The sequence below is a fragment of the Anneissia japonica genome, unplaced genomic scaffold, assembly GCF_011630105.1.
Source record: "Anneissia japonica isolate Jap-2015-1 unplaced genomic scaffold, ASM1163010v1 scaffold287761_len698747_cov189, whole genome shotgun sequence".
In the NCBI taxonomy this organism is placed as follows: domain Eukaryota; kingdom Metazoa; phylum Echinodermata; class Crinoidea; order Comatulida; family Comatulidae; genus Anneissia; species Anneissia japonica.
The window spans coordinates 129,584-146,225 of record NW_022715691.1 but is presented as its reverse complement, the minus strand read 5'-3'; the positions used below and the strand labels follow the sequence as shown (position 1 = coordinate 146,225).

Below are 16,642 nucleotides of genomic sequence, written 5' to 3'. Positions count from 1 at the left end.
GGTTATAATACATTCTAAAACTGCTCAAGTTCACCCGGTTTTTGTAGGCACGAGGAGCTTATCACCAGAAATCCAACAGCGAAGTTCTTGACCTTACTATTCTCCGCCGAAAATGTTCAGACCCCCGTTCCCATAAGTAGCAGATGGTGCAGTGGTGAGGCATTTCGTTTCCAATCAAGAGTTGGGGTTGAAGGGTGGTGTTGAAACATTAAATCTAATTTTTACAGTTTGTGTTACCTGAAGATATGTAATTTTTAGGCTTTGAGTATCCATTAAATTTTTTTTTTACAACTAAGTATAATTTATATATAAATAGACAAATGAATTATAATAATTATTATCTATTACAATATGGTAGTACGGCAATAAATAATGATGATAGTGATTGTAAAGATACGAATTAGATGATAAATTTTGAACAGACTACACTATTCACCTTGATGCACTTGCCCCTTAACAAAGTATTAATGTAATTAAGATATTTGCTCCTGCAGTATCAGTAACATTGAAACTGATGCCCGCAGTTCGAATTCTATAAAAAACATGACAATGGTTATACAGTGCATTTACCCACATTAACCTTCATCACGTCTGTTAATGATAATGGTAATTCTTGCCCTTCTACAAGGAGAAAAGAATAGTATGCTTCATTAATGTTTTTCATGCTATAAATAGACCGTTATTGTACCTGTTAATGATAATAGTATTGCCCTTCTACAAAGAGAACAATTAATGTACCTCATTGATCTTTTTTATGCTATAAATAGACATGCACTATGAGATATTGTTTAGGCTAATTAGTAAAAACTTCACTTCATTTCATCTACTGACAGAAGACACTAACTAGGCTTACACTGGGTGTAAGTTGCGGAGGTTTTGTGAATTAAAATTACTCGGTCTTAAAATTAATATTTCGGCTGATGAACAGAAATTGAAAAAACTCCCACCAAAAAACAAAGAAAAAAACTCCCAATAATATAAATTTGAACATAAAATAATATATAAATGTTTCTATTCCTTCCAAATAAAGCACAGGTAAAAGAAATTCAGTTTTCAGTGATTTACAGACTAATGTATAATACAAAAATCCTATCGATTAAGGCCAAATTTGAAACATTCAATTTTAACAAAAGCATTTTTAATTATTTTATTTTTTCATAAACGTTTAAGTTACTGTATTAATATAACCGTAGTGTAATATAATTTAATCGTTTGAAATTAAACCCTTTTAAACTATACTGAGATGGGATTAAAACCTATTTAATATTTAACAATATAATTTTAATGTTTTCTTTTTATGTTTATAGAGTGATGATCCTTATTAGGTTTGTGCCTTAAATGATCAAACTTGTGATAGAGCGCGGCACTTATTTCAAATAATCGATTGTTCAAGAGAGACACTTATTACAAATTGGAAATAAAGTTCTTATGCATCTTTCATGAAATGCATATACGTGCCACAATTTTTCACAAGAGCCAGCTGTTTTGAAAATAATTTGTGGATGAGTTTTCAGTGTTTGCACTAAATATAAACAAATATAATAATTAATCCACTGTGGTTTAAAACATGTAATGTCACTGCTAACAATAGTAATAAAAGGTAATTGTCAAAGAAAATTTGATTGGCTCTAAATCATTTTTCGCTTGTATGTAAAGTGGCATGTTAGTGGTTGTTAGTGATTAAAATGTAAACGATACTTTTATCCACCTTGATGTCAAAATATATTCTTTTCTATTTATTGTTATTAAAATTGATATATTTGCAGTTTTCATGAGTGTTGACAAATTACAAGTATGCTACTTAGTGCCAGTGGGTATTGGTTGTGAGTGTGGGTGTGGGTGTGTACAGGTTTGTGTACACATGTGTGGAGGAGGGTGAGTGGGTTTGTGTATTCAAGAGTGTGTACTCAACATTGAACATTTATATGTTTGGGCCGAAAGAGAGACATTACAAGTTGTCTCGCATTCAGTTGTATCAAATATAGGATATCTGATATAATTTCAATAAGATAAATAACAGTGTAATATTAAGCGGTAATCTAATACTAATACTGTAGAAAGAAGTATTAAGTTGATTTTATGTAAAATTATATTTGCACTAATGTAAAGAAACAGCTGTGGTATGTGATACTCTAGTATATAAATAGTAAGCCCTACGATTATAAAAAATGGCTGGTTTCATTATGTAAAGTAGTAAATACTATAACAAGGTTACACACAAAATATTTTAATTAAAATTTAATTAATAATATTTAATATAAAAATAATTGCTGTCGTAATATATATTATTTGTAGTATTGTAAATTGATATAAGAAGAAATCTGTATGAAGACTGATTAAAATATAACTTTAAAGGCTTATTAACAGAAACATACAATAACACTATAGTTGATAAAAGCAGGTAGGTATCGTTATGATGTATCTTATATTGAAATTACATACGAAAGAACATTAAGACATGTAAAAATACATTTGAAGGTTTTAATAACAAAATGTTGTACTGAATTACAAAACACTAAAAGATTTAAAACAGCTTAGTAAGCTTTTCTAACAAACAATACAAGATAAAACCTGCTCTAACAAAAGCTCCGCTGTTGTTTTTTTCATACAAATGTACAACTAGATAATCATTTGCAATAAAACCTACCAAAATAATTATATATTCACTCCATAGGATAAAGATAAAGCGTATTACCTAATAATAATTAGCCAATCTTAAGTCCGAATCCCATCTTTTGATTGGAAGCCCAGTGCAATACCACTGTTCCACTTGAACTTGGTAATAAAGATTATCACTCCCATATATTGTTTGAGTTAATTATAGTTTTATAATAAACCAGAGATAAATTCTTACTTTACATTGCCTTTAATGTTTACGCCCAGCTCAGATCCATTTGCTTTTGATGTAAATTAGATTTTGCTGTGAAGTTAATCTGTCTATCCTATAATATTTCTCAGAATTAATATAATTTGAAATAAGCCACAGGTAGATTAGTTCTGACATACAATGCCTTCAACTTTTCAGTCGGTCTTAGGAAATATTCGTGAATTAAAGCTATCTAATTAGAAGGTGACGTGAATGGATGAGGGCTGATTAAATATCATAGATGATCACGCATTGCCTGCTGAGACAGATATTATTAAAATTTTAAAAAATCAAGTTACATTTACATTTCAGGAAATTATTTTGGGATCTCTTAAACCTCCAAACTTAAAAGATTTAGATTGTAAATATTTTATTTCATTTGATGTATATAATGAATATAAAAAAACCACTTTAACTTCAGTTTGTTTACCACTGATTCTGTTTATAAAATTGTGCCTGTTTCATGCTTGTTTTGCTACTATAATTTGCTACACTTCAAAAGTGAACTAAAACACTGCGTTGTGCGGCAGTCGTATAACTGCCAGCCAACAAAACCATTTTTTTATGAGCACTCGATGACCTGACGCTGTTGGTCGATAATGACTGTCAGCTCATTGTGTTCCCTACTAAAGTTTACCACATTCTTTTGTGATGCCACATTTGAGAGGTCTTATTTTGATCCTTTGTTGTAGCAAATGTATAAAAAAATTATTATAATAAATGTTTATTATAATGCTAATTATGATTGAATTTCTTTTTTTCCCCTCAGCCACTATCTTCGTCAAATTTTGGAAGCTCTGAAATATTGTCATGAGAATGATATAATACATAGAGATATAAAGGTATATAGTATGATTTATATTAATTTTTTGTAAACTATAATAAATGGACGGTCATACATACCTATGGATGGGCAGATTAATTGACCGATAGACCAACCCATTCACCAACGTATTGACCAAGTGGCCAACTGATGGACCAACAGATTGATAAATGGATGGCTCAAATAAGTATGGATGGATTCATTGTGAATAGAGTCCAGTGAACAAGTGAGCGAGTGAATGAATGAACAAAAACAACTAAATATTATAAAAGTCATTACAAATACAAATTGCAAATTATTATTATTGTTATTATTATTATTACACATCAGTGCCGACTTAGACAGTGTCCTACGACACAGGCCGACACAATGTTTTGTTTTGTCTGGTCTGTGTGCCGATGCAGTAGGTCTGCGTTGAGGAATGTCGTAGAATATTAAATGTTTAATAGTCTTATGACGAAGTAAAGTCTGTCCTTGAGAATAAATTGCTTCAAGCAAGTGTTGTACGATGCTGCCTGCGTTGGCTTTTAGAATGTTGTTGTTTTTCTTTGATCTTAACATTTTCTCTCATCTATGTTCATAATGATAACATATGTGCATATTTTATCAGTTTTTTTCTTTGTATTGCTTTAGCCACATTGTGTTTTGTTAGCTACAAAGGAGAATTCTGCGCCAGTAAAACTAGGAGGCTTTGGTATTGCAATTCAGCTTCCTGAGTCTGGTTTAATAGCTGGAGGTAAGCCTTATAATACCTTAACAAAAAATTCATAATTAATTACTGTCTTATTAAGCACTTTGTAAACTCTGATGTGAACGTAGATGCAATTCTTTATGATTATAATAGTGATAATACTATGCTAGTGCAGGAATAGGCTTATTAAACCACCTAATATATTATATATTAGTTTTTTCAAATGATCAAATAAGTTATTGTATGATAAACAGATAAATCTTTTCTACTGGAAAATACTTTGAGAAATCATTTAGATTGATATTAGCAAATGTATACATAGGAAAGGTAATATTTATGCCCGTTTTAGAAGTGAAGTCTCTTTGGGTCGTCACAGACTTTTCAATTAATATGAGTTTATTGTATATAATGAGAGTAGCATTATTATGACAATTTTTAACGTTTAATATGTCACACATTTTTAATAAAACTATATTTCCTAAAAATTACTTTATAAATTAATTATTTATTCTGCTTACTAACATTTTCTAACTTTTAATAAACTATATAAACAGTATTTCCCTAAAATTAGTACATAAATGAGTTATTTACAGTCTATTTACTAACATTTTCTAACTGTTGAATTTTTGATAAAAATTTGTTTTCCTATAATTATATATAAATAAAGTATTTACTCTCTGTTTACTAACATTTTCTAATGATTGAATTATTTACGGTGTTTACTAGCTTTTATGTGTATTTGCTTCTTCATTTATTGCTATCATGGTGCAGTTTCCATCTCGGGTCAGTTCTTCACCACTTGAAAATTTTGCCCTCGCAATTCATTTCAAATCACTTTGTACAGTATATAGTGATAATGTGTTTGTATTGAGTGAGAGAGAGAAGATGGATAGATCATGGATTGATGGCCAGAAATCTGCCTGTCAGTGGCGTATCTGGGCGTCTTGAAATGGGAAGCTAATTGGAAGGGGCGGTGCAAATTTGAGATGGGAGGGTTCCATGCTCGATTGAGGAGATGCTAGCTACCAAAATGAGTTGAGTTCTTAACTAATCTTTACTAGATTTTTTTGCTTTGAAAATTTCCATTCAGGGATAATTGTGGAGGCGGCGCAAGCTTTTTCTAGGAGGAGAGTGTACGTCCCCGCCCACCCCCGTAGATACGTCACTGCTCTCTGTCCATTAGGGAGAAATCCCATTGCACCGTTGTTTGTCGTGTGATGGAATGTTGATGTCAAAGCGCTATTGTTCATACAAAGTTAGCAATTAAGTACTGCAGTGTTTTTATTGCTCAAGTCTCAAACGAATTGGCATCTTAATGAAATGTGGTGTAGATGTTACAAGACAAAAGTACCATAACATCCCACAGTGATCATTCATTTTATAAATTATCTGATTCACATGTAATCATCATCATCATTTTTTTCAGAATTATCGACATCATTTTCCCAATCTGTTAATTATATGTTAATTTTATCTGATTATAATCATCACCAATGTCATATTATCATTAATTATCATCATTATCATCTTCACTACCACCACAATCATCATTGTTATTAATATCAATAATTAATTATTAATATCATCTTCATCGTTATTTTCATTATTATCTTCACTATCATCATCATCATCATCGTCATCATCATCACCACCCTCACCATGACTACCAACAAAAGTATTATAAATATTCATTAACATTTCAAATTTGAATTTATAAATGAATTTGACCCCCCAATATATATATGGTTGATGGTCCTTTAACATTGGTTGGGAGTCTTAATTAGAAGTGTGCAGAAATTAAATTTATAACACAATTGTTATTTTACTAACTAAACAGTTGTCAATATAATATACACAATATATTACAGTAACACCAATCAATGTAGTCATACACTGTCACATCATTACAATCAACTAATCTTAGAAATTATTTATTAATAATTGAGTCAGCTTGTACATCAAAAAAGCAATGTTGAAATACATCTAAAACTGAGTGTAATACTTCTTATATTTTTGTTTGTCAAACTTAGCAGAGAAATTTTTGGTCAGTGTTAGATATCTTATCAAACACATTTTGTGTTTCCATTTCTGATCAAACATTGTTGAACTTGACAAGCTAAAATATGTTAGTAATGCCAAGGCTTTAGAGATTAGCTTACAGGTATGAATTAAATTTATCTACATGGTCTGGGAGTAGATTGAAATCAAGATATTGTTAAAACAAAGAGCATGATGTATATTGAATGACAAATTTAATCATTTTGTTGAGGATGGTATCAGAGATATCCAAAGCTACAAAGATTTAAAATCATATGCTAAAATAGTTTTTTTTTTTTTTCATCTATGTGTGATTTTTATTTAAGGTTCATCTTTGCTAATATGTGTATTTTTGATAAATTTGTTAATAATAGTGAAATGTTTATTGTCACAAGGTAGCTGTATGTTGTTATTTGTTTATTATTTAATATCATAGCGGCGCTGTGGCGTGGTGGTTAAGTTGCTTGCCCTTTAATTCCAGGGTCCAGGTTACAAGTCCTGTAGAAGCCGAGCTTTTTTAATAATCGCTTAAACAACTTATTTCCCAACCCTCCTAATGAGACTTAGTTTATGAAGCATTAAGTTCCGTACTAAATAATTGGCTGAAAGGGTAATCAAATTAAGCGGGATATTAATAGGTTTAAATTGCTCCTGAAGTTGATTTAAGTGAGCACTCAATGCTTTCAATGTTGTTTATTTAATTTATATATTTTTTAAAAATTTGTTTATGTATGAATGCTTTTGTATACCTGCCTGTTACATATGTCTGTTCCATCAATCGCTGGCACCCCACTGTTTGTATCAAAATGTTAAAGTGATTACCAGTCATTTATATGCTTTACTTGTGTGTTTGTTTTTTTTTTAGGTCGTATTGGAACGCCGCATTTCATGGCCCCGGAAGTGGTGAAGCGCCAGCCATATGGGAAACCGGTGGATATCTGGGGCTGCGGTGTGATGATGTACATTCTTCTGAGTGGTAGTCTGCCATTTTTTGGTACAAAAGAAAGACTCTTTGATATGATCATCAAAGGACGGTACAATGTAAGGCTTTGCTACAATATTTACATTGCCTTGTTCATTATGATAATCATTACTATTACTATCCTCATCTAAGAGCCCAATCACACTACTACGCCTCAGGGCCCAGAACCAACCTAAATTTAGTCTGATTTTAAAGTCTGCTTGACTCATCTTCCTATCTGAACGTAAACCGAACCTGGGTTGCCAATGTCGCTTTGTAGCGGTCAACCTTATTTATTTTTTTATTTAACCTTGACATCTTATACCATAACATTAACCTTATTTATTTATTAAAAAAAACCTTATTTATTTGTTTTATTATTATAAAAATTATTATTATTTATTTATCTATGTCAACCTTATTTATTTAACCTTGACATCTTATACCATAACATTTCACGCAAAAACCTAGCGCAAAGGAAAAAGTGTGAACGTTCGCAGTGCGACCCTGAGTCGACTTCAAATACCAACCGCGAACGTAACAGTCGTTTTAAGTCAGTCATAGTTAGTCATAGTTATGTTTAATTGGGCTCTAAGATAGGCAGATAGTCTAGATGGACTCGCAGGCAGATAAATGGACAGATAAGCACAGAGGTAGTTTTATAGAACAGAGAGACTGACAGGAATGAATAGAGACAAAGGATATACTGCTTGATTTGACCATCAAGATGATGCACACTGTATGGCTTCGCTATATACAGGATAGTACTTCAAATTTTCAGTGTCATAATTTTGAGTATCAATAGTATTATGAAGCATCATGAACATGAGACAGATAGGTATGTAGATGGACAGACTGTGACTTAAATTAGCCCAACAACACATGCCTGGTTATATTTTAAGGATCTATAATTTAGACTATATTTGTCTTTTTGTCCAAAATTTATCGATAGAAAATGGCGTACACAATAACTTGTACATAGCATGGTTTATAGGAGAAAATTTTATTCTGCATGGCATCCAACACAATACGGAAAATATGTGAGCTGTCGTTACAAAATGACTCTTGTGGTATGCCAGGTCAATTTCATATATTCAAGAAAGTATATCTGAAGTGATACTTTGACAAAAATTTGTTTTTCAATTTTTCTGATAAGCTTAGTATGTATATTTCATAGTAGCGAAAGTTCCGAATTGAGTTACCTAAGGTATACATGTTTTTGAGGCACATTTTGTAAAGCTTTTTTTCAAAGTCGATAGGAAAACCAACATAAAATTTATCAGTTGCTTATCATCAGAGGCAAAATATGTTTTAACATAGGAACATGATTTAAAGACAGCTTGCATATTCATCTATCTAAATATATCATTAACTCATTTTTCATTTCTTCATACCACAAGACTCATTTTCCCACGACAGCTCACATATGTCAATGATCTTGTGTTCGTAAACCAATAAAGTGTACGAAGTGTATATACTTACCCGGTATTTGTCTATCATTACTTTTAGGGTCACAGTGCACCTTCACTAATCATCTGAAAATGCTAAGTGAAATATAGTTTATTCAGTTTTACTAGCTACACATTTACTCTAACTACTCTTGTTAATATTTTGATGGTATTTCTACAGATGAAACCAAGGCAGTGGGAAAACATCTCAGACAGTGCCAAAGACTTGCTTACCAAGATGCTGCAAATCGACCCAAACCAACGTATCACAGTGGAACAGGTCCTTGATCACCCCTGGTTGAGGGTAAGTGTGAGTACACACTCTTCACTCATCCCCCCTTTGAATCACTCATAAAGTACACTTAATACACAATCTAATCCCAAATTTGTAGAGTTCCGGTCGATCTAATCGAGGTGAAATTAGGGATGAGGGTCGTGTAAGGTAGGATGAAACCATTTCAATCATTGCAAACCCATCCTTGGTTATAACCATTTCGGTTTTTCAAGTGGCAGACCTATTTTTCTTGAGCCCGCATTTTATTTTGTTATGCTTGTTTAAAATGTAAACATCTATATCTGTTCATCCTGTGATTAGTTATGAAATAGCGCATTTATAGTAATTAATGGTTTTTGCCAAGAGGTAATGTTCTGCTTCCTGTGTTTAAGTCAGGTTTTAGTTGGAATTGATTGCTCGTCTCCTCAATTAACCCGCATGAGAGTTAGGTGAGAGGAGATATACTACTGGCATCATAATATGGCCACCGCAGGTTCTCAGGGACCCAGCCATAATTTCTAGTTCAGAATTCTAAATTTGGAATGAAAAAAAAAAAAAAAAAAAAAAAAAAATATTTGTAAAACATAAAACACTAAACATTTCTGACCTGAATAAATTAATTTAAAGTACTAATATAATAATGAAAATTATTATAATTGTTAACAATTATGAATGTATAATGCTAATTATATTAACTTAAATAATTATTGAAAATAATAATTTTTAAAATAGTAATATTAATAAATTCAATTAAATTTTTTTTTCACATCTAACAGCGAGTAACTTGCCAATTTCAGAATGGAATGATTTTATTTTTTAGTCTTTAAGTATAATGAAAAGGAACTTGTTCTAGTAACTGGATTAGAGAGTTAACCTCTTCGAGTAACTATTAGAGAGTGAATCCGCTAAAGTAACCGGATTAGAGAGTGAACCTGTTTTAGTAATCGGATTTGAACCAGGACCCTGGAATTAAAAGGCAATCATCTAACAACCATGCTACAGCTGCAGTCCAAAAGATTTTAAACAATTACTTCAGTAGCACACAAAGCTGAAGTAATATTATATGCTACATAAATATTTGGGTCTGCCACACTATATATCAAACTTATAACATACTAATTTTTATTTTTTATAATATGAGTTACCTCATTTCCTATTCCTTCAAGCATGTGCATGAATATAGATGTAGTCATTTTACATATTACTAACTACCTGTTCATAACCATTAATACTACCATGTATTATTATAAGCCCTGCGAGAAGTAAGACTAATAAATATTTAGGGTTGGCAGGAAATCTTAGTAATTGATCCAAATTTGTATTGTTTTGTAGGAACGCGACAGAACTGCTCCTAAGATTCATCTGCATGAGACTGTTGAGGAACTTAAGAAATTCAATGCCAGGAGGAAGCTTAAGGTATGCATTACAGACGAATGACTACTTCCAACATCGTGAAAATATACCTTAACTCAACGTAATAATGGTGATAATGATGATGGCGGTATTGTAGACTACGATGAACACCTTGTGATTAAGATGCTCGTCTTCCAATCCAAGAGTCTTGGGTTAAAGTCTGTTGAATACTACATTTTGACTCCCAACACCTCATAATGACACATGTGTAAAGTGATGATGAAGTAAATAATATTAGTATCATCATTATCGTCGTCATGATATCATCATTGTCTTTGTCATCATAATATCATCATTATCCATAACTGTGCATAGGCCCCTTGCGTAGTGCTCACACAGTGGTCCAGTGTTTCAAACATCTTAGAGTCAATTTAAACTAACCAGAGACCTTTTTCCCAAGAATAAGCTAACCAAATATTGTAACAAATTAAAAAAAGACCTGTTGACACCATCAAATCATCAACACCTTTTCTTTTAAAGGTAGGATAATAATCCATAACTCACAGCATCATTGTACTGAATGGCATATGTAAGTTGTTCCAGGACAACCTAGTCGTTGTAAAGAGGCGCTTCTGTGTTCACATCATTCCACAACGGCAGAGGCTGAAATGAACCACAGCATCAAAGTAACCCCCTACTCTTCCAAAAGACGGAATGTGTTCTTTAAAGTGCACTCAAGCCAGAAGCCATTTTAAAGCTTTGTCTACACTATCAAATTTTATGTGATGTGCCCATATATGGGTATGATGACGTCATATTACATATTATCAAATTGTATCAAAAAAAGTTGGACATGTTCAACTCCATGTTCCATCACATTTTATGTGACGCTTTTTTGATGAAATTTGACAGTGTAGACAAAGCTTAAGTCCTTAACCGAAAAGACTTGGTTCAACCAACTGAATCCTGGACAAGAAGTGGCTCGAACCATCGCCGATGTTAAGGCTGTAGTTAGCAGCGCCTCTGCCTTACCGCTTGAGCACTCGAGTCATCTTTAATCGCCATTTACCTCATCACCACAATGTTACATTACGCTTGCCTTTACAACCATCATCAGTTTTAAATTTGGTTTAGAGTATATATTTTATGTATAAATGATGAAAAGCTTTCTTGTATTTACAGGGAGCTGTGCTAGCGGCTGTCACAAGCAGCAAATTTACAAGTTTCTATAGTGACCCAAATACAAAGCATTTAACTGACTTCAGTCATGATGATCCAACCTCCTCCGGTAAGTTGAAACTTCAGTCATGAAGAAAAATTGATTTGCTTATTTAAAGGTAAACCACCCTTGAATAAAAAACTAAGTTAATAGCTTTCTGTTATTAGAATATTAAAAGAAATGTTTGTCAATTGTGCAAGTGTTACTGTTACTTCAATGAAGGGAAAGTTAATTATTTCTATCTATGTCTCGTTGAAATCTGATTATTTGATCTTTTTAAATGAGCAATTCATTGTATTGATGTAATTTTTTTAGCGTTTTTCCAGATTTTACCTTCAGGTGGTATGTCTTTAAAAAGAATCCCCTACCGTTTGTGTTGTTATGTAGACGCACTTACTTTCGCTTTGGCAAGTAAATGTGAATTACGAATTTTTTGAAAGATAACGTGCTAGAAATGAGTGAAGTTAAATACTATAGTGGAGTGGTTAAGATGCTTGCCTTCTAATCCAAGGATCCTGGGTTCAATTCCTATGACAGCAGGACTTTTTCCACTCCCCAGCCCTCATAAACAGACTTTGTTTATAACGCATCATCCATCCTTGAAATTCGGGAGTTACTCGCTGTTGGATGCGAATCAATTAAAAAAATAAATGATAGTAATGAAAACAGCTATTTCTATGATATCTAAAAGTTTTAGTTACAATGTTTTCATAGTTATTTGTTTACAATTTTCTGAATTCTCTCAAAATAATTTTTGCAAGGAGTCTTTGACCTTGACCTTGTTTTCTTTTATTCAAACATTTTGTCGTCTCTTCCACTAATAGTAATCCATTAATTAATTTTTGCATAATCCTTCTAACAAGTCACTTTTTACAACAAAAAACGCTAATTGCCATCAAACTTATCATCTAATTGTGCCAGATCCTAGTTACTTTATTGAAAACAATCACTTAACACTTCTCAAGCAACTTTTATTTTACTAAATATTTTGCTTTGACGTAAAAACTGCGTATATTTATTTATTATTATTTTTCTAGGGCACTTTCTTTAACAATTTCGCCAACATCTAGGCCTAGGCCCGAGTTAAACTGTATAAAGTATAGGCTTGTGCAGTATAGGCTTGGGCAACATATAGGCCTTCTGTATGAATACACTATTATTATTGATGGATGGTGTCTTTTTTTTTTTCTTTTTTGTCTCGTATACTGTATCTGTATTGAATTGCACTGCTGTATTAGCTGTCTCTTATACACATCTAGATGTGTATAAGAGACAGATATTGATCAATCAGTTAATCATTTGCTAGATTAATGGAATAGGTTGTCAGTTGATTGATCTATTTGATTGATTGATTTCTTAGTTGTCTGTGATTATAATGAAAAAATAGTAATCATTCCTGATGATGACATAATTAATGTCGAAATATTGGATCCCGACACGATGGCATGCATTTCGATACTTGGAATATGTATTATGCTATCTTAAGTCTTTTGAATGTATCAAGAATTTATCTCATATCCATAAAAACAAGTGATCATTTTGTAGATTGATATTTATAATAACTGATCAGTTGATAGATTGCATTTATTGTATTGCGTGATTGATTCATCGGATGGAATGGGTGAGTCTTGTCTTTAGAAATTTCATTGACATCAAAGGAAAAAATAACTGATATTTTGAATATATCAGGAATTTATCTTGCAAGTTTGAGGAAGCCAGTTGTGTGTTTAGGTTTTCAACCTAGTGGTTGGGAGTTCGAGCATGCTGTCCACTTCCAGCCAGATTTAGATACCTTGGCTTGTATTGTAGTATGGTCATGGGATTATTGAGATGGTAAATTGACTGCATGATATTGTATTTGTGATTTTTAGTTCCGATTAGGAGCTCTAGAAACACTCGGCTAATTGAATAATAGATCTTGTTTTTAGATCTACTGCCTTTATTATACTGCCCTCATGAGGAGCCCTAGAAACACTTGCTAATTGATTAATAGATCTTCTTTAAATCTACTGCCTCAATTATACTGCCCTCATCGGAGCCTTCAAGATTACGACAACTTGTTGACTGAAAAATTTATATTGAAATTTTGGGTAATTAATCAATGTTAATTAATTTATGTTATTAATATGTATTAGGTAGAGGAGTTATAAAAGATGGAAGAGATTATTTCTCAAAACCAATCAAAATAGAAGGATATACTATTAATATAAATTTGGCATGATAGGTTTATGATGTGAGCCCTCTATTGACTGGCTGTTATGAGACAAAAAGATATTAGCCCTCTATAGTCTGGCTACTATTAGGAAAAACATTAGACAGTGAATGGAAACTCAAGTACTACCTTGGCCATGCCTTGGTTTACCTTTTAGATCAGTAGTTTGATTCACCAATATTAATAATAGATTGGTTTTATATAGCTCAGTATGCCAACAAGGTCCCTTCACTTCATTATCCTAGTTATTAGATCCTACTCTCTTGATGTTGTTTTCCTACATGTGGGAACCTGATAGGCTGATTACTAACTATAAAATTGTTAAATGCTCCCCCCTCTCGCTGCAAAAGCTCTGACTATGTGTTGCATAGGCAATTGTTCCAAAATGAATAATTTAATAGAAGAGGTTTACTGTGATATTCTCACTGGAATCAGTAATTTGTTGTGCCATTTTGTAGAATGAAGAACAAAACACTTCATTATATTTGAACCATTAACATAAAGTGAGCCCTCTATGGGGAAAGATGTTTGTCCATAATTCATGTGGTCATAACCATCTTTTTAGCTGCTGCAGAGAATCATATATTTCTTTGAAAATCCACTGAACTCCCAGAGTCAGGCTGATATCTGTACGTAAAGGCATCACAATACGTTGGCAGTCCGTTTTCTCTAATTTTACATGAGAGTATTAATACGTCTGATGAAATTTGGTCTTTAGTTCGGTTTTAATTTTTCCTTCCCATTTTCCACTCTTTTTTTGAATTTATATTCAGATACTATTGTTGATGTTTCTTCTCATCGTTAGGCATTATAATTACAGTATAATATCCGAGAGCATGCTCATAACCTTGTAAAGATTTTCTAATTAAGTGCCTTTAGATAACTAATTACAAGTGGATAAATGTTAATAACATTAGTAATAACGAAACATGTGTTTCGTAAACTAAAGATCAAAAAGTACCTATGATAGTTTATATCAAATATCAAATTTGATTATAAATGGAATTCGGACAATCTATCCAGCATAGTTTGCATAATCATGGCCTAGAGCTGTGATAAAGCCAAGTGAAAGGATATAGATGCCCTGGCCTGTATGACAAGTAGAAATGACCTCATCCTCAGACTTAGCATGGATAGCAAGTAGAATTGACTTCATGCTCTATGTATGATAAGTATTAGTGACCTTTCCTCATGCATAGCCTGAATGATCAAGAATGATGATTTTATATATGTTTTCATATCCAGACATAGGATAGGTTTGATGGTATATGGAGTGATATGGTCCTTTCTACATACTGTAGCTTTTCATAGTGATGCAATAGAACTAGGACATTTATTTGACCGGGACTGGAATAATAGCCTGGGGTTGTAGGCAGGTGTAATCACCGGGGCCTTCGGTCAAGTTTGTCTAGGATGATCCTGCCTATACTTACACAAAGCATTCTCAAATAAGTCCACTATTATTGTTGTTATCGTTTATAAGGTAACCCATCTTTTCAGTCTGCCTCCCACTTTATAGTGGAAATACTGTTGTTGATAAATTTTTACTGTATCATTGCTATTTAGCTTTAAAGCCAGACTTGGGAAAATGGGGAGGTTGTGAGAAGGGAGGGGAGGAGAAATTTTATATCTTATATATTACAATTTAATATTCTAAGACATTAAAGGGAATGGATATTTAAAAAAAAAAAACAGTAGGGAACGGCTAATAAAATATCAATTAAATACAATTCAATATAGTGTGTATCAATATCCCTTTTCCCTCAGTACAGTATTTAATTTGTAAAAATCTATATTACCCATTCCTATGCCTGTCTGGCTATAAAACATTACATTTTAAATATTTCAATATTTATAAATATATTAGGCCAAATAAAAAAAAAACTTGTTTAGCATCGCATCTCAACAAAATTTAGGTGGGGAAGGGCAATTTTTTTATACAATCAATCTACAAAGTATTAGTAATCAACGAATCCTCGTTGAATTAGATGCTATTTTAGCAGGCCATGCCACAACTTGGATTGCATGCTACTAACTCACACACCCACTAAGCATGATCCTATTTTTGTATTTTTCAACATTATGAACAAAGTTAGTCAAAACAAAGAAATTGTTCCAAAACAAAGAGAGTGTTAAAATTAATAATTTTCAATAGGCTTACAATGAATATTACACCTGGCTGGTGAAAACATTTTATTTTGATTACCATTTCTTGGACAATATTCATTTTTTTTTAATTAAAAAATTTCCTGCCTTTTATTTTGAATTGAAAATTTAGGTGGATGTGGTGATTTTTCACTTTTATTCATAATTCAATATCCAGGTAAAAGCAGGACAAAAAAAATACAACAAACAAGATGTTCATTACCTGATGATATCCAAAAGGGCAATAGCACTATCAAGTGGCTATACATAAAAATATACACATAGATAACCAATAGACTATTGTTATTAAAATTTACATTATAATAAGATTCAAGTTAAACAATTTGCAGAGAACATATAGGATTATAAAATGAATTTTTAAAACAATTAAAACTATCTAGAATAAGCATTCTTATTTCAGGGGATATAGATTGCCACAAACGAGGAAAATTGATAAAAAGCTAGTTCTTAAAAGAATTTGTCCTAGCAAACTTATGTTTAAAAATCTTAGTATGGAGATTACGGTTATTAATCTCAATAAAATCAAAGATGTTAAAATCATTAAAATTATAAAGACACTTGATGATAATGATAAAAATAATGCTATGATATA

The 16,642-nt window shown here is 32.1% G+C and overlaps 1 protein-coding gene across 1 annotated transcript in view; it reads left to right on the top strand.

Moving 5' to 3' along the window:
• Positions 1–11,764, top strand: part of LOC117109320 (peripheral plasma membrane protein CASK-like) — a 68,395-nt gene extending 56,631 nt beyond the window's left edge. The window contains exons 6-11 of the mRNA XM_033251591.1: positions 3,636–3,708; positions 4,323–4,425; positions 7,283–7,458; positions 9,008–9,130; positions 10,433–10,516; positions 11,636–11,764. Of these exons, the coding sequence (XP_033107482.1) occupies positions 3,636–3,708; positions 4,323–4,425; positions 7,283–7,458; positions 9,008–9,130; positions 10,433–10,516; positions 11,636–11,764 (688 nt within the window). The remainder of the gene's footprint in view (positions 1–3,635; positions 3,709–4,322; positions 4,426–7,282; positions 7,459–9,007; positions 9,131–10,432; positions 10,517–11,635) is intronic.
• Positions 11,765–16,642: the final 4,878 nt, after the last annotated feature.